Here is a 25,054-nt window from a genome sequence, read left to right as displayed (position 1 = left end):
ATCCAAAACACTTGTATAGTTATTGAAAACACTTGTCTAGTTTTAGTGAAAATGTTAGTATTTCAGCACTGAAGTCTACTGAGTGTCTTGGCAGCACCTGTTTAGCATTCACTTTCACACCCTCTGTGATGGATTGTATGATAACTAGATTTATTTTTTTGCTTGTGAATTCACATTATTTTCAAATATCTATTATCATTTTTAAAAACAAATATGCAGCCTCCTTGTTAGTCTACAGTTGTGTGTCTTCTCTACACAGGCTGTGGGCAGTTTCCAAAATGGCAGCCAACACTCCCAGTTTTCCATGGGACATTTGATGCTCCTGGAATGCCCCGGCTGCAGCTTGCATATCAGTCAGCAGTCGCACCCTTTCCTCATAACGCAACTCCAATTTCATACCTGAAATGACATCACAAACTTGTGTGTGTGTGTGTGTGTGTGTGTGTGTGTAGTGTAATGTAGTGTAGTGTAGTAGACTGCTTATACAACCCTCCTCATTGCCTGTCAAGACTATTGCTCTGTTACCATGGAAACCATGTGACCAAAAAATCAGGTTACCATGGGCAGGTGCATATGAGGTGCAATAGGATTGTTTGTGCCTCAATCTGTTTCCTGATGCAATCTGACTGCAAGGGAAACAAGAGGTTGACAGACAAAAGACCCGCGCATGCACACATGTTTATATTTTGACTGCTTCATTTGCATCAATCAAATTAACCTTAGAATTTACATGGGATTCAAGCATTAGGCTACAGAGGTTAGACATGGCTTTAGGGTAAAAGCATTGTTTTTGACACACAGCCCAGCTACTTGTATTATTGAATAGAATTGTGCTTGTTATTTTTTTTTTCGGGGGGGGGGGGGGGGTTGTGCCTGCTATCTATAAGCCTCTGCAGGAAGTTGTTGAAAATTCCCAAAGCTGCCAGATATCAGGACACACACACAGTTACTGACACTACACTCACTGTTTGGGTTAGAGTAATTTATTTCCATCCAAAGTGAATCTGATATGAATGTAAAGTGAGCAGGCTAAGATGTAGGCCAAACAGTTGAATGTCAGTAAGCGTGTGTGTGTGTGTGTGTGTGTGTGTGTGTGTGTGTGTGTGTGTGGTGCCCTACAAGAAGGCAAAGGCTTTTTGATGCACTGCACCAAATTTGGAACAAAAGACCTTATAGCCCAGACCACATCACTATCTTCCCACCTGCACCCTGCCCCCCCTCCCAGCAACTTGTATTCCAACACTGAACAATAGCATAGCAAGACCATAGCCCCACCTAACACACTAGCACTCTCTCTCTCTCTCTCACTCACACACACACACACACACACTCACATAGCTACATACATGCACACAGTTACAGCCAAATAATTGATGTGATGAGTTTTAGTTTATATGGACAGCTGTAAGTACAATATATTAATATAATTAATATTCAATATTAATTTATTGATTTACTATTTATTGATTCACTAATTAATGAATAGATTGATATATATTATATATTACAGTACATATTTTATTAACTTCGTAATTACTGATAGGTAGGTGTGTTATTACAGAAGGTAAGGCTACTCTTACTATACGTTTTGCAGTCTATTTCCCCTCCTCAAGCAGAATAGACAAGAACTTTCGGCCATTTTTTCGGGGTGTTTGTTGTTTTCACCAAAACAAGAGGCTGTTCTCAGGTCGACGCTGAGTTGTGCCTTCCAATGAACCTAAGGCTAGTTTTGAGGAGGGTAAAATGATCCGGGATCAGTGTCTGTGTCGGTGTCATGCCATCCCCCTCGCGCCTGCTAGGTGCGCGCCAGCCTCGCGATAGCCTCTCCTAGAATCAAAGCTCCGCTCGCGAACTGGATGCTGACAGGCGCGCGGTCATCATGCAAAGGTTACATTGGATCCGTTTCAGCGAATCTCTAACGTGAAGAAGCCGCTCCGCAGGACCGATACGGGATCAAAATGCGAGGCGTGTAGCTACACAAAAATGCACTAACTACGTTTCACCGGCCGGTTCGTCGACAGCAGGTGTCAAACGATGGACGCAAGTTCGGGATTTGGGATTTCCGCGAACGGCAGTGTGTATGCTGGCTCCTCTCGGCGGTAAAGTGGCTTCATGAGTGTCCAAAGTAACAGTGGAAGTGGTGGTGGAAGTTTGGAGGCGACGCCATCTTGGTCGCAGCTCTCCTCGTCCCCAACGATTTCTCAACAACATATAACGGCGACCGCAAAGAGCAAGGAAGGTATCTTAGCTCGCCAAATGCACGACCGACACTTACACTCCTTGGAGTCTGTCCTTTGCAGGAGAAGTGGATTATTTTGGCCGTGTCGAGATAACGTTAGTTGAAGTAAAAATGGATGTCAAGTTCACTGATGCCGTGAATTGGAAGCCAAACGTCAGCTGTCAGTTCAGTTGATGGCCAGTCTAAGTAGCAGCAAGCTATCATGTTTGCACAAAGGCAGCGCTAGCTTGTTGTTTTGTTTGTTTGATTGTCAGGTTACACGATTTCTTGTTACTCGTAGCTGTTGATGCGGTAGCAATGTTTTGTAACAGTTTGTTACATTTGTCTGCTGTCAACAGCATCCGATTGGATATTGAAACAACGTATGCATGCATACATGTATGCATTGCATTGCATGCCCCTGCTGCTTTGAACTTGAGAGTAGGCCCTGGATTTTAGTTTATGGGCAGTTTAGATGCAGCTATTTATCCAAACAGTTTTTGATATGGTTGTAGAGGGCATTTTCTATTTACTCTGATATTGCTGAGTTTAAGAATTTGATATGACAAATATGCAATGATCATAAATAAGATCTTTCGGTTATAAGCTAGCAGCTAGAATCCTTTACCAGACAGAAGTCAACGTGAAAAACAGTGTTTAGCCAGTAAGAGTTTGCTAATAACTCGGTAAGAGCTCAGATCTGCATTATCATTACTGTAAAAACGGTGTCAGGTTAAGTTTTAGTATTAATTCTCAATCTGACACACTAAAACTGCTAAGAAAGAAATAGTCTTGAAATGCTGGAACATAAAGCTTTATATAGAGTATTTTACTCCACATTCTGTCTCTCCTCTATCCTTAGATAACCTCATATGGGCCGTCTAGTGTGCTCTCATTGGTTCACAGCACAAGGCTTTTGCATAATGTCCATTATGCCTTTTAGGGCTTGCCCCTCTGTCAGAAGCTATGTAAAGATGACAGCCAGGAAATGTCCAATAAGGAAACAAATGCATGCACCAGTATTCACAAGGGAGCAGAGGAGCTGTGTGTGTCTCTCTCTCTGTGGAAAGGGCTTGTCATAGAACCAGGCCTAGTCAGTCCCTTTATCAGTCAGCATATCCGTATGGCCTGCTGTTCGTGTGTGAGTCATTCTATGCACATTGTGGTCCTGATTTACAGTGGCAAAGTTCATCACTCAGTTGACATCTGCAGATCTGGCTATAGGGAGGAGATTAGAATCTTTTTAATGCCGTAACTCAGGTGAAAAAAGTAGCTCTCTGCAAAACGTGAAAGCTTATAGAGCAAGAGGCTATCTTCTGTTTCCACAGCATAAGGAACATTGATGTACGTACAAGTGCTTGGATTAGAGATATGTGTATCACAGGCCTAAATCCATTTCTCTGATACTGAGCAGCATGCAGAAAGATAATGGCCATCATTTGGAATGACTTGGGGATAAAACTTCCAGTGTCTTATTGTGCTACACCCTGAGCTATGGAGACTCCTAAATCTCTGATATAGTCTAGTTCAGTATGGTGCAAGCAAGCTATGGTGCCAGTCTAACTAGCGGGCTAGTGGATGGGCTGCTTTGATGATTTCTGTGTTGACAAAGTGGTTATCGCTCCACCCGCTCTCGACTCCTCTCCCTCTTGGCTCCCCAATGGTGGAATGACCTTCCCACTCCAGTCAGAACAGCAAAGTCACTCTCCATCTTACATCGTAGGCTTCATCTATTAAAGAACTACCTTACATCACCCTATCCCCACTGAATCAAATCCCCTTTCCTACATTTTCCTCCTTTATTCGGTCGAATTTGCTCCCTCCCCAACCCCCTCCTCCTAAAAAATGCAGTCTGTTGCTCCCCTTAGCGCTTATTTTTCTTTCTTTCTTGTAATTCTGTCACAGGAATGTTGTGATCTAGGCATTTAACCTTATTCTACTGCTGCCCTCATTGTACTGTACGTGGCTTCGGCTTAGAGTGTCAGCTAAACGACTAACATGTAAACTGTAACTGCTAGGCCCCATGGAGGAGCTGCACAGCCTGGACCCCAGGAGACAGGAGCTGCTGGAAGCCAGGTTCATGGGAGCCGTCAGCGGAAACACAGGAGGCAGCACTGGGAGCACCAGTGGAGGTGCTAAGGTAACACAACAGACAAATTAACGCCTTATTTTGGAGATATGTCACACGAACAAACACACAGAGACACACCTAGTAACCTCAGGTCTGGATTCCCATGAGCCCTGGTCGGCTTGAGGCCTGCCTCCAGGCCTTCTGTCAGTGTTGCTTAGATTTCATGAGGTCATTGTACTTGGACGCCACGGCACTTTGTTGTCCCACGTGTTTGATTACTTGTTTGCATCCTGTTTGTGTTTAGGGTCTGGCCAACGAGTGTTCCAACCACAGCTATGGCAGTCTAGGCTCCTCTAGCGACAAGGAGTCAGAGGTAAAACACACACATGCACACACACACACACACACACACACACACGCTCAGATGCCAAGGTGGCCTCTAGCAGGTTTGGAATGCTGCTCTACTTGTCTGTCTGAAATTATACAATAAAGGTACAATTAATGTTTTGCCACATGGATTACTGATAGCTGTCCACTGTATTTAGAATCATTAATAAGGAGATTAATAATCTCTATACAGTTTGGGTTAGCATGGTGAAAGTAAATATGCTGTTTGTTATGCAGGTGCCCACGGTGAACTGAAACCTTTCTAGACACAGAAACACATTGTCAACAGACTAAATGCTACTCTCTGACTTTGTCTTTGCACTTCCCACTGGTCTTCCTATCTTTCCCACTCCCACCACCTCTCTGACTCTTCTCTCTCTAGAACTCTGATTTGAAGAGAGGGAGCTCCCCTGCCTACTCAGTATGTACTTCTCCTTCCTACTGTTCTGTCCTGTCAAACACCACTACCGGAATCTGCTTTGTTAGGCAGAAGACAGGGGATTTATGCATTCTTTTTGCCTTATTTACTTCCTGTCTTTTAACAGACCCCGGAGAAGAAGCACTCCGAATCGTCCAGAGGGAGAAAGAGGAAAGCTGACACCCAGTCAGAGAGCAGCCAAGGTATGACTGACAGCTGCACAAAATCAGTGTAATGGAGGCATCTGCGCATTAGTGATGGCTCACTTTAAAATTGTTGTCAATTTTCCACCACAGGGAAGACCTCCACACGCGGGCCCAAGATCAGTGACTACTTTGATGTGGGTATTACAGTAACCGGTGTCAGATACTGTATGATCCTTCTCATAATCTCGAGCTAGCGTGTTAAGTCTGTCCATTTGTTTCTCCTGCAAAGTTCCAGGGTGGAAATGGTTCCAGTCCAGTTAGAGGCCTCCCACCAGCCCTCCGCTCCCCACAGAACTCACACTCTGCCCCGGGCTCAATCGTAAGTATTTCACAAAGAGCCAAATGTCTTACACAGGGGATTTCTCAGTTGTTTGCAGGTCAGGCGTTTGTGAGTGCCTGTGTGTTATTATGATGTGGTGATAATATTTTTTTTTTGTTATCCATAGATCCGGCAGAACAGCTCCTCTCCCACCAGTCTGTGTTTCGGGGAACACCTGATGAATCCCAAAGCCTCCTCCAGCAAGTGTGTCCAGGTAATATGACACACACAGGATTTCACACACCTCATCTTTTCAGAATTAACACATCTCTCTGCAATATATTTACATTGATTAATGAATACGCCTCTGACTGGTGCACCCCACTCTCTCTGTCTGTCTCTCTCTCAGACGGAGTTGACGGGTCTGAAACTAGCTGCTCTGGAGAGCAACAAGAGTCTGGACCTGGAAAAGAAAGAGGGGCGGATCGATGATCTGCTCAGGGTGAGTACAGTGTTTATACCTGCATTTTGAGGGCAAGTGTGGAAGTGTATGATTGGCTAATATAAAGCGGGCCGTTATGTCTGCTTTAATCTGTAACATGTTTGGAACTACACAATCAGAGTTAACAGTGTTCCCGTTGCCTTTCCTTAACAGGCCAACTGTGACTTGCGGAGACAGATCGACGAGCAGCAAAAACTCCTGGAGAAATACAAGGAAAGGCTGAACAAGTGTATCACCATGAGCAAGAAACTGCTCATAGAGAAGGTACCCGTCTTTGCATGCATGCACGCTTTCGTATGTTTGCTCATGTACATATATGCAAGAAAGAATTGCAGAGCTACTCTTCAAAATGCTATATATCCATTTTGGGTAAAGCAAAACATTATCTGAAATTCAATATCTCTACAGGGCTTATTTTTAAAATAAGCTTACCTACTATAACTTTATTCTGGGGGCGGATGAAGTCTAGAGGTTAGAGGTTAGCTGGTCAGCGGCCAAAAGTGGAAGACTGTGGTTGTACTCAGCAGCTCCCAGGTGTGAAGATGTGCAACTGTACGAATATGAAGCAGGGCTTGGCTGGAAAAGAGGATGCATGCTCAGTTAATCTTTCCTGGATGAATAAAGGTTAAAAAAGTGCCACAATTTTAAAAATGTTGTACTATGTGTCATCAGCTATGTGGCCGATTCTGTAAGAATAGCTGTCTTTTCTGAAATGGTGGTTGTCTCATTTTAAAACTCTGTTTGTGTGTCTGCCTGCCTGCCTGGTCTTGTGCACAGAGCACCCAGGAGAAGCAGTCGTGCCGTGAGAAGAGCATGCAGGACCGCCTGCGTCTCGGCCACTTCACCACCGTCCGACACGGAGCATCCTACACCGAGCAGTGGACCGACGGATACGCATTCCAGAACCTGGTCAAGTAAGAGTTTGCAAGCACACACAGTCTTTGATGTGACTAAAGCAAAGCCACCACACCAAAGCCATGTTTCTGACCATATACTGTAGATTTCTGTTGAAGTAGACTTGCAGATGTACAGAAACATTTTTGCTTGAGTATGATCTTTTTGTACTTAAATGTTGTAGACTTTATAAATGTAAATGCTTAAACAGTCTGTACATTAAAAACTGGTTTCTAGATGCTGTAAACAAAGGAGTGAAATATGTGCCCGATGTTTAGTGTTGTGTTTTTGGCTAGACTAGCTGCTCCACTGCTTTTAGATTCTGCATTGGGTCTTATAAATAGTGCCGATTCAAAGCCACACAAAGGGTTGGAAATACAGTGGCACAACTGAATGTTGTGTGAATGTTCCACCTAACAGCCAGGAGCAGAACATGTGAATGACTGTTTATTGTCTACTGCAGTATTACTCATAACCCGTTCCCTCCCCCTGTCTGTCCCCTTCTATGTGCAGGCAGCAGGAGGGCATCAACCAGCAGAGGGAGGACATAGAGCGCCAGAGGAAGCTGCTGGCCAAGAGGAAGCCCCCAAACCCCTCGTCTCCCTCCCTCTCGGTGGCCTCCACCTCCGAGCCCAAGCAGCGCAAAACCAAGGTGGTCAATGGCAACGACCCCGACCCCTTCCTCAAGCCCTCCTTGCCGCAGCTGTGAGTACACTGAAATCAGTAGATACTGTCAATGTTTTGCTTTTAAAAAGTAGCTTGTTTAGTTTTGAGTGCAGTAGGTACTATTATCAAGGTGATCCATTTCAGAAGTGTTCAGAACTTGATTGGATGCACTATATCAATGCCAATCCAGTCATTGTCAAAGCATTAAAGGTATTAAACGTTTGATGGCATCTCTTCGATCTGTCAGCAACTTGTGGGGTTCTCACTCCTTCCTAAATTGGAGGCTAATAAAACCATTGCTAGGTGAAATTGATTTGAATTGATCTAAAACTCCTGTAGTCCAAAATGAATGTCGCCAAATCAGGCGCTGTTGGTTTGATTCAGTGTTGTTGACGATTTCACACCAAGCAGTACCTGCACCCATGTAAGGAAGGTGCCACATCAGACTGTAATGCAGCCTACACAGTTTTTTCAAAGTGTTATCGTATTTCAATCTCCAGAGAGCCAAGTGAACTAAACATGCTGCCAACCTGCAGAGAACAAGCTGCTTTCCCAGTGCAGCAATCTGATTTTAAAAGTGAACCAAATGTCCCACTGGGGAATGCACTGGAGCGGGGGGCCTTAAATTTACCAAATTGCGCAGTTGAAAATATCAAGATGTTTTGATCATCTGTCCATTATTGCACCGATAAAATCCCAACTGAAATTTTATAAGTGTCCTAATGCTGTCAGCGGGGGGGGGGGGGATTTCTATCAGTAGATTTTTATTCTGTAAGGTGATGGAAACTGAGGTCTAACTTGGACAGAAGTGACAGCCCAAAATCATTGTGGCATCATAGCTATGGGACTGCCGTGCCACATTTTCATCAGTTTCTACTAGCTTATGACATGCTCCCACTGTGTTTGAGACTTGTCCATATTTTGGCAGACTGACCCTGGCTGAGTACCACGAGCAGGAAGAGATCTTCAAGCTTCGCCTCGGTCATCTGAAGAAGGTGGGTGACCAAAAAATATCATCAATCAATCAATCAATCAATCAATCAATCAGAACAGCTTGGGACTGGAAGTTGTTTGAACTAGCGAAGGTTCAAATTACCAAAACGTACATCAAAACAGTGAAAATGTACTCAAAATGACACATGGATGCACACATACACATAAAAATGACCACTGCAGTCTTAATTTGCTCAAGTTTTTGATTGCATAGATGAGGTTAAAGTATGTCAGTCTTCAAATAGGAAAGGAATAGAAATGTATAATTTCACCATCACATATGGTGTCTGTGCGTGTGTAGGAGGAAGCTGAGATCCAAGCAGAGCTGGAGCGGTTGGAGAGGGTGAGGAACCTCCACATCAGAGAGCTGAAGAGGATAAACAACGAGGACAGCTCATCGTAAGTCCATTCCACATACTGGATCCATGACCTGCTGAGGGACTTTGTCCACATTGAGTAATACTTAGGAGGATCTCACAAAATAGTCAAGATTTTCATTTTGGCCACAGTCATGCAGTCTTAATAGGAACTAGCAAAAATATAAGCTGATATCGGATAATAATAATAGTAAATAATAATATAAAATAAATCTGGAGGAGACGAAGAAGAAGAAGAAGAAGAAGAATACAAGAAAACTGGTTAAAAATAAATGTGCAAAATAGAATAAGATTAAAAACAAGAAACAACACAAGATTACAAAGTGGGCAAAATCAAACACGGTTACATTAAAATGCATTTTAAGTAGTTATTGAAAAGATGATACTGAATTAGCTAGGCTAAGTTCCTAGATCGAAGTTTGGTACAAGAAGAGAATAATTTCCTACCCACGGCACCTGATGATGTGTTAACTAAGTGCGACCATACTAAAAGATTTGAGTGTGTAACTGTGTTTTCTGTGTCCCCTCACCCAGGTTTAAAGACCATCCTACTCTGAATGAGAGGTACCTGCTGCTGCACTTGCTGGGCAGGGGCGGCTTCAGTGAAGTCTATAAGGTCAGTGAAGTCAGATAAGTCTGCATGGCTATTTTTTCTTTTTTTTCCTATCCCCTCTCCCTCTGTTATGAATATTCGGAGACTGATGTGTGTGTTTTCTTGTCACACAGGCTTTTGACCTATTTGAGCAGCGCTATGCGGCTGTTAAAATCCACCAACTCAACAAGAACTGGAGAGAGGAGAAAAAGGAAAACTACCACAAGTAGGTCCCATGCACTAATAGGCAACACACACATACACACCTTCAGACACATATAGACAAAATGTATCTCCACCAACACCCCATCGGTAGGATTAACTGATGTTTCCTGTCTTTTGCCACGGTAAAATTTATTTCCTTCCAGGCATGCATGCAGGGAGTACCGGATACATAAGCAGCTGGACCATCCTAGAATAGTCAAACTGTATGACTATTTCTCCCTGGATACCGACACGTGAGTGACCTCTGACCTACTGCCAGCTGCAGCCCTTCTAGTGATGACAGATCCTGAAATTGTTTTTCACACAGCACTGGGTCAAATAGTGTTTCTAAATAACAGCTTGGTGGAGCAGTAGTGTGAGGTTTGCCACACAGGACAATACAGTGAGGACCAGTAAGTTTTGGCAACCAAGCCAATGTATTTGAAAGTTGATTTAGAATACTTTTGTGATTAGAAACTTACTTAACACTATATGAATTGTCCTGATGCATTAAACCCCACCCATCTGGTACAGGCAACAGGGTGGCGTAAGGAGTAGGGAGACTGACCTCTGACCTCCCTGTAGAGGGAGGGAAAGTAAAAAGAGAATTTCTCCTCAGGGATCCATAAAATAGTCACAGTATTATTACATTGCTGTTTTGATAATAAGCACCAGGAATTATTTGCTAGTACTGTTTGACCCAGGTCTGTTTTCACTTCGTTGTTGACTTCCCTCATCTCTTTTTCGCTTCTTCTTCTCTTTCCATCTCCACCTCCATCCTCCGCCCTGCCAGGTTCTGTACAGTGCTGGAATTCTGCGAGGGCAACGACCTGGACTTCTACTTGAAGCAGAACAAGCTGATGTCGGAGAAGGAGGCGCGCTCCATCGTCATGCAGATTGTCAACGCCCTGCGCTACCTCAACGAGATCAAACCCCCCATCATCCACTACGACCTCAAACCCGGTGAGTCACATGGCCACACAGCATATGGACATTACTGAGGATTTGCTGCTGAAGGGGAGGTATCTTTCATGGAGATAAATATAGATAATTGAAAATTAGATACAGACAGACACATACACTGGTAGGTTTGCTCTCTTTGCGACTTCTTTGGAGAGGACACAAGACTAGAGTCAGTTATCAAGATCCTTTCAATTGCTGTGAGAGCTTGCCTTGTCAACCCGAGGTGCAAGATGGGCTTTGCAGCTGGTGATATTGCTATAGGCAAAACCAATCAATCCCAGTAAGTGAACCTGCTCTTCTGTCACTCCTGCTGTCACACACTCTGTGCTGAGTCTGACTGTTTGTGTGGCAGGTAACATCTTACTGGTGGATGGTACTGCGTGTGGAGAGATCAAAATCACAGACTTTGGCCTGTCCAAGATCATGGACGATGACAACTATGGCGTGGACGGGATGGACCTCACATCACAGGGGGCTGGCACCTACTGGTGAGAGACACACACACACACACACACACACACACACACAAATAATGGTCGACACACAGCTCCTACTGTCACAGAAAACGTGGAGCACTAACACAATTTCCCCATATCGGGGGTTATTAAAGTTTCATCTTATTTTAAAATTGTGTTATCCAGGCATTGACAAATTATGGAAAATGATGCATATCTGTAAAGCTCTGGAAACATAATGAAAATTTATTCACTTATGTTTTACACCCAGTCAAGCATGTAATGGAAAGCTTAGTTGCCGATAGATCTAACTATAAAATAATAATAACCAAAATAATTTCCTGGTCGCATAACTCTCAAGTGATAATTAATCTGGCCTAAAGAGGACCGAGGACACTGATGACATAATCAGCAAAAATGGAACATTTGAACATGGAGTCTGGCTATTCATCTTGGAAATTGTACTGTTCTGTATGCCATGAAATAGTCACGGAAAAGTCATGGAGTCTGATCAGCAAAAATGCGTATGAACTCCAATACATTGTATGACATTGATGGATTGCACCGCAATTAGTATAATATGTAGTTCCATGTGTTATGTGTGTGTGTGTGTGTGTGTGTGTTCTAGGTACCTCCCTCCAGAGTGTTTTGTGGTGGGTAAGGAGCCACCTAAGATCTCCAACAAGGTGGATGTCTGGTCTGTGGGAGTGATCTTCTTCCAGTGCCTCTATGGACGCAAGGTAGAACACCAAACACCATTTACACAGTCATCTGTCCTGGATTCAGTGTCCAAAACAAGAACTGCAGTTTTCATTGTTAAAGCAAGGTAAAAGCCATTGGACTGGTGGTGCTATAATGTGCTTTTGTCTCTCCAGCCGTTTGGTCACAACCAGTCTCAGCAGGACATTCTCCAGGAAAACACCATCCTCAAAGCCACAGAGGTCCAGTTCCCTGCTAAACCACAGGCCAGCACAGAGGCCAAGGTAACGCACACACACATACACACACCCCCCAAATATTGCAATGTCAAACACAAACAAAAAATAAGTAGTTGTGTGTCCTGCCATTGGATTTTAGTCTTTCATTGCAATCAATGACAGTGAGACAGTGACACTTCCACAGTGATTATTTTGATGCTTTATATTAGAAGGACTAATTAGCCCTCTCTGTTTTTGGCAGGGTGGAATGCAAGATCATTTATGTTGTCAAGCCCCAGAGAAATAGTAGATTATGTATCACAATAAAATGTGCAACTGGTCATAAATTTCAGATATTTTATACAGCTGCCTACTCTCTATGTAATGCTAATGACATTATCATACTAATATTTAAATTTCTTTCATGGACGGATAATGTTTATTATCATAAGATTAATTTTTTTTTGTTGAGTCCCAACCAGAGTCAAAATAATGACTCCATGACAAGTAAACTCTGCATTGCTCAGCATGGCACTGAATCAAATTGTATCGTATCAAATAATAAAAGAATGCAGGCATATCGAATTGTTGACATAGTTCCTGTAGTGTATCGCAAACTATGCATGGAAATTCATATTGAATCGGTCTAAGGAGAGATTCACATCCCTACAGGCCAGCGCCTAACACACACACAGACGCACACAGCCTGCTGCTCAGTGTGTAAAATGCTTTCTTCTGCTCCCCAGGCGTTTATCCGGCGCTGTCTGGCCTATCGGAAGGAGGACAGGTTCGACGTTCACCAACTGGGCGCGGACGCCTACCTCCTCCCTCACATGAGACGTTCCAACTCCTCCGGCTCCCTGCAGCCCGCCGCCTCCTCTCTCTCCACCTACTGACTGGCTCTCCCACATGACTGACAGGACCCTCTGGCCAATCCCAAGGCAGGATTGTTCGAATTGGAGGACGATGGGAAGGGGGAGGAGGGGGTGCGAACAGGGTGGGGGGTCGGACCATTTTACCTGAGCTGTTCCCGAACGGATAAGAATTAGTGGCAGAGCAGAATGAAATGGAATAAGATGGAAGCAAGAGAAGAGGAGGAAGGGGGGGATGCTCCCGTTGCAGATGTCGCACAGCACTGTGCCCTTGAATGCGGCTGTGAGAGATAGAGGAGGAAAAAAACGTGAAAGAAACTGTAAAACGGAAGGGAAATGGAAAGAGAGAGGGACAGGGATTGGAAGAGAGTCAGTGGAATTGCTCTGCATTGTTTTCCTGTGCTAGATTGGCCTCCTATCAGTGGAGCAAGAAAAGGTAATCATGAAGCTAGTGGATGTTTGTTGACTTTGATTATTAGTTAACCCCCGCAGAGTTATTTCAACAGCTATAAGAGCTCCTAGATGCCCTGTCCAAGCCCACCTCTTAGCTCCTACACTATAACCTAGGGTGCACTTCATAAGATGGCAGACCATTGAGAAAGAATTGCTTCAACCTAGAGCGGCTGTTAAAGATGTTCCTTTGTTGCTTCTACGAGGGTGGTATTCAACAGGGGGAAATAGAGGGAGGAAAAGAATCAGATATAGATGCGTGGTGCAGAGCAGGTACGAGTGTCTGTATGCCAAATATGGACTAAGCATTCAAATCGGCTCTGCATTACATTTCTGCTCGGCACAAAGTAATGGTTTCATCTTATTGAATACACCCTGTTAATCCTTCTGCAGGAGACGGGGGCTAGTGGCCAGTGTGGCACAGGGCAGGAGTCGAACAGTGACGCTGTAACCCTATGGGACTCGACTAAAAAAAAAATACTCCAGATTAAAATTCTGGGACTGATTTGCACTTCAGATCAAGATCACCAAGGTCATCTGGTCTCACAGATTTGGCATGAAGTACTTCAGTATAGGTTAGTTCTGGACTATTGAGTAGGCAAAGTCCAAATCTCTGTTCACATTTTCCATTGTTTTGAAATCCAAATCAGGTCTACTACTGGGTTTACAGAATGTGGATCCGTGAATCTGTCTTAATCCATTTTTTGCTGTTCAGATAAAGGAATCTGATCCTACCAGTTACGAGAGCGTAGTCAAAATGTTTGAAAGGGCAGAGTATTACCATATTATTGTTATAGTACAAGTTCTTTTTCCTCATCATCCTGCCTGAATAGAGACAAACTGAACCGAAGGATTGGATCAACTGTTACTGTATTGCAAAGACTCTGCCGTTACAGGACTATTTCTGGGGGAGGGCAACAGAATTTAGTGTACATTTCATGCGCAGGAGCAGACATTGCCCACTAGCAAATATATAATAATGAATCTTACCCTTGCTTCCCAATGTCTCACTTGCTCAGTTTATTTGTGTTCTTCTGAAAAGCTGTTCTCATTTTGCTGCTATAAATGTTGCTTTTAGTTCGTAACGTGTGAATGGTTCTGCCTTGGATATGCATACTTGAACTGTGTTAAGAGGAACACTCTCCAGGGCCCCTTTTTCTGAAATGGACACCCACTGTGCTGTTTGAGGGGATGCGACAAGTTCTACCACCAACATCGATGTCCAAGTGGGTTTTTGTTTACCGTCATGTAAAAGTTCAACAGCCATTGTATGGAGCAAAGTCCCTGTATACTGCGTATTGATGCTGAAAGAAGAGGAACGGTCATACCTTTTCATGCAAGGTGCAGGGAGCGAATAGCAGCAGGCGTGCTCCAGGTTGTCTACGTTGCAACACGATTGACTGCAGCTAGAAATCAAGTGGATATATCAAAATGTGGCCGGCCCGTATATAAAACACTCGTCTACGCGTTGTTGTGACATCTGATGCCCTCCCAAATGCAGGCGACCTGGAACCTGCCCAAAGCACACCAGAGGCTAGAAAGAGAAATGTTCTCCGGTCAGATAAAAGGCAAGTGGGAGCAGCTCACAGCAAGTGGCGGTTGTCTCCTCTCCCCTCTGTATTCTGGCCCGCTTTCAATACAAGCATGAAGTCTTAATTGCTTTTCCGTGTGCGAGCCCTTCGATGGACAAAAAAAAAAAAAGCCGAACACAGACCTTGTTTGAATAACATGACAGGCAGATTAAACTGAAGGAAATACCTGCTCACGGCTTGCTGCTCCCAAATGAAAGCAAGTGATGAAGTGCAATGAAATGAGTGAAACAGGTGTAGTCTGTGTCCAATTTGATAAATTGTAATTATATCCACTTGGGTGCAGTAAGGCATAAAACAAACTTATCCCCTGCTGTCTAGTTTTTTTTCTCTCCTGGTTGATGACACAACAGTACAAAATGGGTGCTAATATCAAGTGCATACCAGACTATTAATAACAACCATGTGTAGACAGGTGTAAGTATAGCCATCACTGAGCTCAGATTCATGTCAAATCACATCAGTTGAGGGGGTGCAACGCTAGGTCATGTCATTCATATGCAATAAAGATTGCCTTACAAGTCCTACTCCTGCAGTGTGACCCATATTTTCTTTGTAGGGTAATACAACCTCACTGACAGTGTATGACAACATGGAGCAAGTACAAAGGTGATTGATATCCATGGGTCAGTGAGCTCCGATATCGTAAGGCACTGGCAGATTTAACTATACACGGCTAAACTGGCACCATTTGTCATTAGATTTTGCAGTATCAAGCAGAGCTGGGCCTGCTGAAAAATGATCATGCTGCTTAGACAATAGTGACTATAATATTCAGCGCCCCCATGGCAGCGGTTCAGTCAGGAAATGTATCAATTTATTACAATATGACAGTAATACAGTTGTATTCTGGTGTAAATGCCTCTGCTCTTTAGCTCTCCCTGCATTGGTTAAGTAGCTATTCTTGAGATGAGCAGGAAGGGACAAAATATAGAAGAGAAAGCAGATGGGGACTGGGATGGTGGAGGTGAAGCACTACCAGACCCAGGCAACAGCAAAGTGTAGGAGCAGGTCAGCTTAAGTGCACCGCTATTTTTTGTGATATTGATCCCCAAAGTAGACATTCTCTTTTTGTTTCCCCTCAGACAGAGAGAGGTCAGAGTGCAGGGTCAGCTCCAAAAAAAGCTGAAGCTAGTAAGCATTCAGTCTGTTGTTCAAGGACACATCAATGATGATCTGCTAGATGCCAGTGCATGACTTCCTGAACTAACATGATACTCAGTTCACAGCTTCTTTGAATGTGGTGTGGCCAGTCTAGAAGTCTGCGCAGTGGGGCTCTGGTTTCACATGTTCTGGCACTCTCATGTCTGTCAGCTTCCTGATCCCCTTCCTCTTCCTCCTCGCTCGTCTCATTCCCCGTCTCGGCACTCTGACCGTCCCTCCTCGCTGCCAACGAGGAGCTTCTTGGGGAGGCTCGCCTTCACTCTGTCTGGTGATGCAGGGGAAGGTTCAGGGGTGTTGCCGTCTGTGGGCAGGGCTGAGACGGAGGGAAGCTGTAGGGAGCGAGAGGATTGTATTTAAGTTTTCATTTGTAAAAGAAAGGCACAAGGCAAAGGGACAACAGAAATGGAGAGATCTCACCTTCCTTACGTCTGTGATGGTGGTGAAAGTTCCATGGTTGTGCTCACACTTGAAATACCTGTGACCGTTGATGCAGCCGTCATTGTCCCCACCTGAGGAGCAACGGGAATGACGGGGTGATGACAATAGGAGGGGTAACCACACACACTACTGTCTGACACACACACACACAGTCACTCACAGGGTGTATCCAGTTCCACTCCGATGTAGACGTCTGTGGAGTCGGAGTTCTCTAGAGGTCCAATAAACCTCACCGCTCCTCTCTTCTTCTCCTCTTCCCACTCCTCCTCCTCCTCTTGTCCTTGCCTGGTTTCTAGAACCACTCGATCGTTGAGCTTCAAGCGGTGTTTCTTCCTAGGATGCACACACACACGCACAGTGTTTTATACCAGGGGTTCCCGAACGTTTTCATGCCAAGAACCCCTACATAGATTCATATTAGGTCTCCAATTCGACCCCTCCCATCTGAGGTTTTTGTTGTCGGACTTGATTTGGTACGGAACTGGACAACTGTCTATCCTGCAGGCGAGAAGAGTGAAGCCTCTGATCAGAAGAGTCACATTCTGTAACACTCCTACATTCAAATAAAATAATAGTGAACAATTTCTCATTTCGCTAGGGGACCCGAGGTGGAACCCTGTGGGACTCCACTTTTAGAGCCACTGCTTTGTACTGTTGTTTCATTCAGTTCAGTCACACAATTCTACTGTACCTAGTGGTACTTGGATGAAGGAGCTCTGCCTGAGATGTCGCCTCCTCCAAGTCCTTGTCCTCCCCATCATCCTCCTTCCAGTCCTCTTTCTTTCCTCCCAAAGGAGCTCCACAGGCTGTCGTCCTCTTCAGGAAACGCTCTCTTTTCTTACACAACCAAAGACATAAGCTTTCCATACGTCGTGATTGTGACTTTCAACCGAGCCGATAGGGTTGATACTCGCCGTTTTAATGTACTTACCTTGAGAATGCGCTGTGTCTTGGATGATGTCGCACCGTACCCTGAAGAAATGCTCCTCTTGTCTCTGCCTCCAGGCTTCCTGACTACAGGGAAAGAAAAACAAGAGAGGTTGAATAGATTTATGCAAGAAAAAGAAGCTGAAAGAAGACGAGAAGCTGATAAAATCCCTCACCTCTCTCTCCAGATGTCCCATCATGCTGCTGGGGGCGAGCGCCCACGTCGCTCCTCTGTCCGGCGGGGGGAGGGTGAGGCATGATGGGTAGTTCGTTCCCCTCCGAGCAGGGCAGAGACAAGGGCTGACAGAGAAGCATCATCATCGGCAACATCATTACCTCAGTCCTCTTGAACGGTACTGAGTAGAGCGGATGGATGAGGTCGTCCCGCACTCACCTGCTGTTTGCGAGGGGCGATGGGAGGGTGAGGATGGGGGGTCGCTGTCAGACGGGGGAGGCAGGGAGGGGTGGCGGCGGAGGACAAACTCCCCCTTCCCGAACTGTAGGAGGAGGCTGAGGGAGAGGGGAGGTAGAAGGAGAAGGATGGGGAGGAGGAGGCAGGTGGAGGAGGAGGAGAAGGAGGAGGGAGGTGGAAGCCAGAGAGAGGGAGAGGCGGGAGGCGAAGTGAGGGAGAGGGAGAGGGTGGAGGTTGGGGCGATGAGGTAGAACCGGTCTGAGGACACCGAGATCTCAGCTGCTCGATGAGGGATTTCTGGGCCTCTATGGTCCGCTGAAGGCTGGGATGAAACACACACACACACACACACACACAAACACACACAGTCAGACAAAGGTCAAATCTCAGTCAAGCAAAGCATGCCAGGAGGGAAAAAGTCAATAGTTAACTTTTACCAGAGGGAAGACCCCACACTGCAAACACATATATATCTTAACTAGTCTCATATTCATTCATTAAAATCTTGTTTTTCTTAAAACAAGTGAAAAAAATCTACCAGTGGGTTTCCAGTGTAGTTTCACTTATTTCAGGAGTGTAAATCAGATCACCCCTCTAGAATAAAAAAATCCCACTTGATTTGCATTGGAAACAAGCGAAATGATCATCGATTTTGACAGTCTGGACTTGTTTAACAAAGTGATCCTCGCTCCTTTGAATGCGCTTCCCCGAGATAGCAGTCAACAGGGGGAGGAACTTGCCGTTTATTCTCCCGCATGAGCTCTGCGATTCTGGCGCACAGGTGAACTGCACCCCTCCTTGCTTCGGCCATGACCAGCAACACAGCTTGGGATGCGATTTCCTTGTCCTCTTCTGGATCCCCGGGCTCTATTAAAGGACAAATGAAAACGGTTTCCCGATCAGCCGTGTGATTTGGTAAGCTTTAATGAGTTGTTGTATAAGTTCAAAAGCTACCTGATATGGGAACGCGCCGATCAAGGTCCAAATCCAGCGACCTGGTTCCGCCACTGCACTCCCCGCTGATGTTCATCTCTCCAGTGTCAAATCATTTTTTGGTATCTGTGTTGTACGCTGAGCCATGTATTTTCAGTCAGATAGGCTAAACAGGCACAAGGGCATGGAGTTTTTCATTAACCGTTGCAAACTTTGCCCAGCGTTTCTTGTGCCTTGCGTCAAATTACGCACGGAACAGGCAGCTTTGCCTGTTCGGCTTGTTTTTAACGCCGTGACAGAGCTTCTGCACGTCTGACCATTCATATGATATACAGTATCTTATAGCAATATCAAAGTGGAACTATAGGAGGAAAGAATGTAATATAATAAGGTCACCATGCCGTCAACAGACAATAGCGCTTTTTCATTAGTTGTTTTTCCAAAACATGTATGAGAAGAAAATATCCATAGGATACGAGGAAACATGGTTTAACTTACTGACTTTTTTTCTACTAAAATGTGCGGGTGCAATGAAATAAAGGCGGGAAGGCAACGTCTAACAGACTAACGACAAACGCACATTAGAGGCGCCATGTAAAATTAATTTGGCTTTATTGCTCGCACTGTACATACATGTTATTTTCAGAAAGTTGCGTCACAGTGACACCTTGTGGCTGTAAGGCATCACTGCAACTCCGCGGCCCCATTCGCTCGGGCCACGCCAGGAGGGACGAAGTACTGTTTTGTTTAATAACCGCACCCATGTTTTACCATACCTACTGTTCACCCAATAGCAAGCGTACATTCTGTTCAGTAGCTCATGTCACCTCAAACCTGCCGACCCTCCTGGCGTGGCCTTTCGGCTGTTACCATCCCTGCGTGGTACAGAGGGCTAACTGTAGAGTTCTGAGTATATGTGGAGACATACAAAGGGACAGACATGCCTAATAATTTCAAAACACAAATGTGGTGCAAAATAATGCAGATTCATTCATGATGTGGAAACAATCATACAGCAATTTAAACAAAAATTAATACATGGCAGAATCAAATAGAATCTACTGGTCAGGGGTCTACTAACTAGTAGGCGGTTATACTTATACAGTATATATATATAAAAAAAAAAAAGCCCAGTTGAAACACGAAGGATTGCCAGATCATAAAGGGGGAAAAAGTCCTAAGAGAGTTCTTTGCCACCTTGTAACTGCAGAGGTGTGAAGCGCACAATAAGCCAGAAAGAAAACCTCGTTCTCCTCATACAGCAGCTTTAGACAAGCTACAGTGCTAGGGGGTCTTTTGCAATATGACACTCAATCTCAATGTGGTGATTCAGACATGTTGGTAAAACCAATCTGCATCTGTCCTCCCATCCGCTCCTCCGTTCTTCATATCCATCCATCCTTCATAGCTCCACACGAGCTTCCCGACCCACGACTGGAATATGCCGACCTCCACGTCTGAACCGGCGCTGCTGCCTGCCTGTCCCTCTTGGCCAAATAAATAGAGAGAAACACAGAGAAAGACGGAGGGGGGCGGGAGAGAGAAACCGGGTGTGTGTGTTTTGGTTTGATGGCGAGTGGTGACTTCTTGTTTTCCCGTGTTACGATGACGTCGGCGTCGTTTCCGTGGGGGCCTGTGATTCCGTGGCGTCTGTGGAGATGGTTTCCGTGGCGACTGCGGGCTCGGCGGCGGGGGGCGCTGTAACAGTGACCGAGGCTTCGGGGGCGGGGGCGGAGGAGGGGGGTGGCAGCACGGGGACCACTCCCTGGGGCAGGAGGGGAGGCAGCTGGGAGGCCAGGACGGCGGGCAGGGGGGGCAGGGGGGCCAGACCCGGCAGGTTGAGGGGGGGGAGAGGGGCGAGGGGCGGGAACGCTGTGGATGAGAGAGAGAGATGCGTTAGTCACAGGATCCATTCCCATTCTACAGTGCGATTTAAAGACTTGTGTGTGTATTTACCTGTGGTTCCTGCTGGTGGTGGGAGGTTGCTGATGCCTGCTAGCGACACGGCACTGAGGTCTGGAAGTGCCAGGTTGAGGTTGGGCAGGTTAGGGAGAGGGGGCAGGCCGGCCGGGAGGGGCATCAGACCTACAAACACACACAAGACAGCATTTTATTCACACTATGCCGTTTTTTTTCAAGCTGCCAACGCCTTATTTCTTACATTAATGTCATTAAAGTCAGCTGCTTTCCATCCATATTGCAGCTGCTTTAGAAAAAGTGCTGGCAGAAAAGTTGAGAAAAGTTAGAGGAGACCACATGACATTGACCGCAATTTTCAAAGAAGAGGTGGGATTTCATGGTGTGTAGGCAGCTGACGGTTTATGGCAACAGTAACAGCAACGACAAGCACAAGGAAAATGGAGAAAGTATCTCTAAAAAGTTGGTGGTAGTTGTTACTCTGATGTGAACACACTGGCTGCTTCTGGTGAGTGTTTGACAATTTTTACATAAATCCTGTTTACCGATGGTTGCAGCTTGTCCTTATGGAAACAAAGGATGTTTACACAACCCACTTTTCATTATCAGCACCAAATGCGGTTGAGGCAGCACTTTTTCTACAAGAAAAGTGGGAGGGTGTGAACACGCCCTAAGAAAACTGCAGAGAAAGAGAGGAGGGGAAGTAGAGCTTCTGTTGCCTATCCACTGTATCAAAAGTGCAGTGTTGAAAGCTCACTGACTCAGCGGGAATAGAGATGGATGACGTGCGCTTTGAATGTGTGTGTGTGAGAGAGTCACCCACCTGGTAGCGTGGTGGCAGGGTTGAAGCTGGTGGCAGCGGGGTTCAGTGGAGTGAGGGGGCTGAGGGAGGGACTGGAGGAGGTGGGAAGCAGGGGAACTGTAGGCAGACCTGGAGGGGGAAAACAAATTACACAGAATATATGGGGTAATCATACAACGGATGAGTTTATGAGAATGTGAATGGGCTTTAGTTATTGTGTTGCAAGAACTAGATGCGAAAGTGAAATAGAAAGAGACACAGAGAGAGATGAAATACCTGTCTGCAGCTCACTGGGGATGGTGGGCGGGGCTGTGCTGATTGACAGGCCAGACAGCGAGTCTTCCAGCCCGGTGGGGACAGCAGGTGCGGTAGGAGGAGGGGTCACCGCTGAAAGCTGGACCTGGGGGAGTAGGAGAGAACGTGAGCAGGGGGACGAGGTAGAGGAAAAGACGCTGCTGTCGAACAGGTACGGTCAAGTTCGTTCAAACATGTAATTAACTCTAATTCCTCTCTTGTCTCGCCTGCCTGCTTCGCTGCATGCATAATGAGGAAGGTAGGAAGGAATCAGAAGCCACAAAATATTGAAAGTGCATGTTTTCAATTGGCCATTTTATAACAGCTTTGAACACGACTCTTCCAGTCTGAACTGAGGACCGGAACTATCCGTTTTCTAATAAAGTTCATACTGTTGTACCGGTGGAATATCAGTATTGTGTGTGGCTCTGACCTCAGTGAATCCGTCCTTCAGCGGACTGACTGGCTCGCTGGCAGCGTTTCCGGGGAAGCTGATCTTCTTCCCCTCCTCAAAAGGCCGGGTGGGAATCCTGTGGAGGTATCCGTAGCCGATTCCACATCCTAGGCTGGACAAGGAAGAAGGAAAGAAAGAATGTTGCTCATCTGACTAAGGTGGGAAGTACAAATATATAGGACCACAACTGGGCAAATGCTTTATTCAGAGGCTTTCTTGGAGCTAGAAAACCTTGTGTGCGCCTGTATGAGTGTCTATCAGGAAGGGTGTGACTGTGTTTAAAGTGCGTGTTACCTGCCCTCTCCTCCCCAGGCACTGTTAGGCGTGATGACCACCTCTCTGCAGTTGTCGGTGTCGGTGTTGTACACATAGAGCTTCAGCCCCTTGCCCTCGTGGGTCTCTATCAGAGAGAACAGGTCCTCTGACTGGAGATAAAGTCGCAGAGGAAAGGAGAAGGTGGGTAAAATGAGAAGTCACACAATTACTGCGAACCTTATTACAACAAGGTAAAACGTATCAGTACTGGAGTCGTAGTTCCCATGACCAAAAGTACCTCATTCATAACAGTGTCAGCTCCAATGATGTAGTCAGTGTGCGGCCGCAAGCCAGCCAAGGCTGCTGGAGAATTAGGCTCCACCTCCTGTGAGAGAGAGAGAGGGACTATGAGGAAAGAAACTACTGGTATACCAAACAAAACAGAGATACATATAAAAAGAGAACAATACAGATGACATTCTGGCTACTGACCAGCACATGCCAAACATTCTCATTGGCTCCCTCGAAGCTGCAGAAGCGAATGGAGACCCCAAGCAAGCCCTGGCCCCCCCACAGGTTGCTAGGGGTGACGGTGGACTCCCTGAGCTCCAGGGTCTTAGAGGAATAAACCAGCATCCTGACCGGCTTCTCCACGCTGGCTTTCAGCAAGTCCTTCAAGGTGTCGTTGTCCTTGTTCTGGAGCAGAGGGGATAAAGACCAGAGAAACACCCCACCTTGTTATCTGCAGTCTGTCTTTACATACAGTACACAATGACAGCCTTCCTTTCCCACTTTCTCCAGCACTTACCAGTCTGGTGTTGTTGATGGAGACGATGAAGTCAAAGAAAGGCTCCAGCCCTGCCCGGTGCCCAGGCGAGTTCTCCTGAACCTGCACAAGGACCAGAGACAACTTGAGCACATGGCTCTGTTGGGATGCATGCAGTAGTTCATTGACTTGCTAGGGAATACGTAGAGTATCAGAGGTATCAACTCTTTTGGAAATACTGACACACACACAAGAGACGGGGGGGGGGGGGGGGGGGGGGCAGTGGATGCTAGCTTCAATCCCTATTTAAGCTACCTCGCCAAATATATGGGCTTTCAAATTAGTGACTTGGACTATCATTAGCCCCTTTCACACATGAAACCCGTCAAAGTGCTGCAAATTGTCTCATACTGTCATTTGTTTTGGGTTACAGACAGGTGACTCTATTCTCTGTAGGTCGCTGGCTTGCCATCTACCGCCAGGGTGTCCAGTATCGGTCATGCAGCCATGCTCGGTCGCGGTTGTTATACCAGGTACATTTTGGCCTTTTCCCGGCCCGTACAGCAATGGCATCAATTCCCCCGTTCTTCTACGACTATTTGTTGCAAGATGAGGATCTGGGCTATCGCATTGTCCACAAAATCAAGGCTTATGAGCCGGGAATAGGACAAGTAACTTTCCAGCGCTGGCATGTTGACTTTGTTGAAAACGTGCTGCAAAAATTGGCATATGCACTGGCAAACCTGTTTAAATATCGTGGCCTGCCTGTTTGTGGAGGTGTTTGTCCAGGTTTTGCAGGAAACGGAAAAGAGGCACGCCAGACGGGACGTGTCCGATTATGGACACATAAATATTAAAAACGTTAGCCTGGCAGCTGCCATTCAAAATAGCTAGCTAGGTTTGGGTAGCATCAGTGGTGCTCAGCTTCTGACTAGAATATTTAATTAACGAGCGAGCATAAACAGAGAACATGATAAGAAATGACAGACAACACTGCCACAACTCCAATGCACAGCAAATTTGCTTGACGTGGGTTTTAGTGTTATCCAGACGGAGGCCCCAGATATCATCCCCGGCCTCTAGTCAACACAGGGAGCAGGGAATCCTCCACCGCTGACCCGATGCTAAGCTAACAGCTAACTGCGGGCTACGAGAGCCAAACACTCACCCGGAGAACATGGTAGCCCTCGGAGCCTCCTCCCGGTATCTCCACACTCTGCGAGCCTCCCATGGTTCCGCTGGTTTAAGACTTTAAGGGTTTTACGGCAGCTGTTTCCCCTGGTAAAGGTGAGATGCCTGGCTTCCACAGCCACACCGGTACACGTCGCCAACTGACTAGCTGAACAATGCGCATGCGCCGTTACGTGGCAGGAAATAACACTCCCAGCAAGCGTAAGGTGCGTGCGTGTGCGTGTGTGTGTACGAGCGCATATACATCAACAGAGAACTGTTATCTGTTCCTAACAGCTTATTAAAAGCAAAGTTTAGAGTAAATCAAAACTTTTGAGATCAAGGTCTCTAAACAGAGATCCAAAGTTAGCTTGGTCAGCATTTTCCTTCCTTCAACATAAACTGGTGAAAATGATACAAGATATGTGCAGTTGAGGCTAATGTAAGGCTTAGCTCTAATTGGCTCTAATTAGCTCTAATTGGTAATGA

The 25,054-nt window shown here is 45.7% G+C and overlaps 2 protein-coding genes across 3 annotated transcripts; one reads left to right on the top strand and one right to left on the bottom strand.

The window, feature by feature from the left end:
* Positions 1-1,921: 1,921 nt before the first annotated feature.
* LOC139926775 (serine/threonine-protein kinase tousled-like 1-B) lies at positions 1,922-14,433 on the top strand. Of its 2 annotated transcripts, XM_071918586.2 has the most exons (22): positions 1,922-2,239; positions 4,237-4,358; positions 4,594-4,662; positions 5,059-5,097; positions 5,222-5,297; positions 5,391-5,434; positions 5,530-5,619; positions 5,747-5,833; positions 5,969-6,061; positions 6,215-6,325; positions 6,839-6,975; positions 7,469-7,660; positions 8,550-8,616; positions 8,916-9,013; positions 9,526-9,607; positions 9,718-9,809; positions 9,952-10,041; positions 10,581-10,750; positions 11,103-11,238; positions 11,834-11,945; positions 12,081-12,188; positions 12,869-14,433. In XM_071918586.2, exons 1-22 carry the CDS (start codon positions 2,113-2,115, stop codon positions 13,016-13,018), a joined length of 2,292 nt encoding a protein of 763 aa, XP_071774687.1. In that variant the 5' UTR covers positions 1,922-2,112; the 3' UTR covers positions 13,019-14,433. The 2 variants fall into 2 exon arrangements, with proteins under 2 accessions (XP_071774687.1, XP_071774688.1); XM_071918587.2 differs by lacking the exon at positions 5,059-5,097.
* A 5,069-nt stretch (positions 14,434-19,502) lies between these two features.
* gorasp2 (golgi reassembly stacking protein 2) lies at positions 19,503-24,725 on the bottom strand. Its single transcript, XM_071918606.2, has 10 exons — positions 24,564-24,725; positions 23,438-23,518; positions 23,122-23,325; positions 22,928-23,014; positions 22,669-22,799; positions 22,354-22,486; positions 21,903-22,026; positions 21,648-21,755; positions 20,864-20,992; positions 19,503-20,779 (listed from the first exon to the last, which is right to left on the bottom strand). Exons 1-10 carry the CDS (start codon positions 24,624-24,626, stop codon positions 20,508-20,510), a joined length of 1,332 nt encoding a protein of 443 aa, XP_071774707.2. The 5' UTR covers positions 24,627-24,725; the 3' UTR covers positions 19,503-20,507.
* Between the last annotated feature and the right edge of the window lie 329 nt (positions 24,726-25,054).

This window comes from Centroberyx gerrardi, chromosome 13 (assembly GCF_048128805.1).
Source record: "Centroberyx gerrardi isolate f3 chromosome 13, fCenGer3.hap1.cur.20231027, whole genome shotgun sequence".
Taxonomy (NCBI): Eukaryota; Metazoa; Chordata; class Actinopteri; order Beryciformes; family Berycidae; genus Centroberyx; species Centroberyx gerrardi.
This window is presented reverse-complemented; position numbering and strand designations above follow the sequence as displayed.

Excerpts from the sequence above, each read along its gene's own strand:
- LOC139926775 (XM_071918586.2), top strand. The coding sequence starts at position 2,113 with ATGAGTGTCCAAAGTAACAGTGGAAGTGGTGGTGGAAGTTTGGAGGCG. Across the intron at positions 6,326-6,838 it reads AGAAACTGCTCATAGAGAAG|AGCACCCAGGAGAAGCAGTC; the intron begins GTACCCGTCTTT and ends TCTTGTGCACAG. Across the intron at positions 9,810-9,951 it reads AAAAAGGAAAACTACCACAA|GCATGCATGCAGGGAGTACC; the intron begins GTAGGTCCCATG and ends ATTTCCTTCCAG.
- gorasp2 (XM_071918606.2), bottom strand. The coding sequence starts at position 24,626 with ATGGGAGGCTCGCAGAGTGTGGAGATACCGGGAGGAGGCTCCGAGGGC. Across the intron at positions 22,800-22,927 it reads CTGACACTGTTATGAATGAG|TCAGAGGACCTGTTCTCTCT; the intron begins GTACTTTTGGTC and ends CTTTATCTCCAG. Across the intron at positions 20,993-21,647 it reads CCCTGCCACCACGCTACCAG|GTCTGATGCCCCTCCCGGCC; the intron begins GTGGGTGACTCT and ends GTGTGTTTGTAG.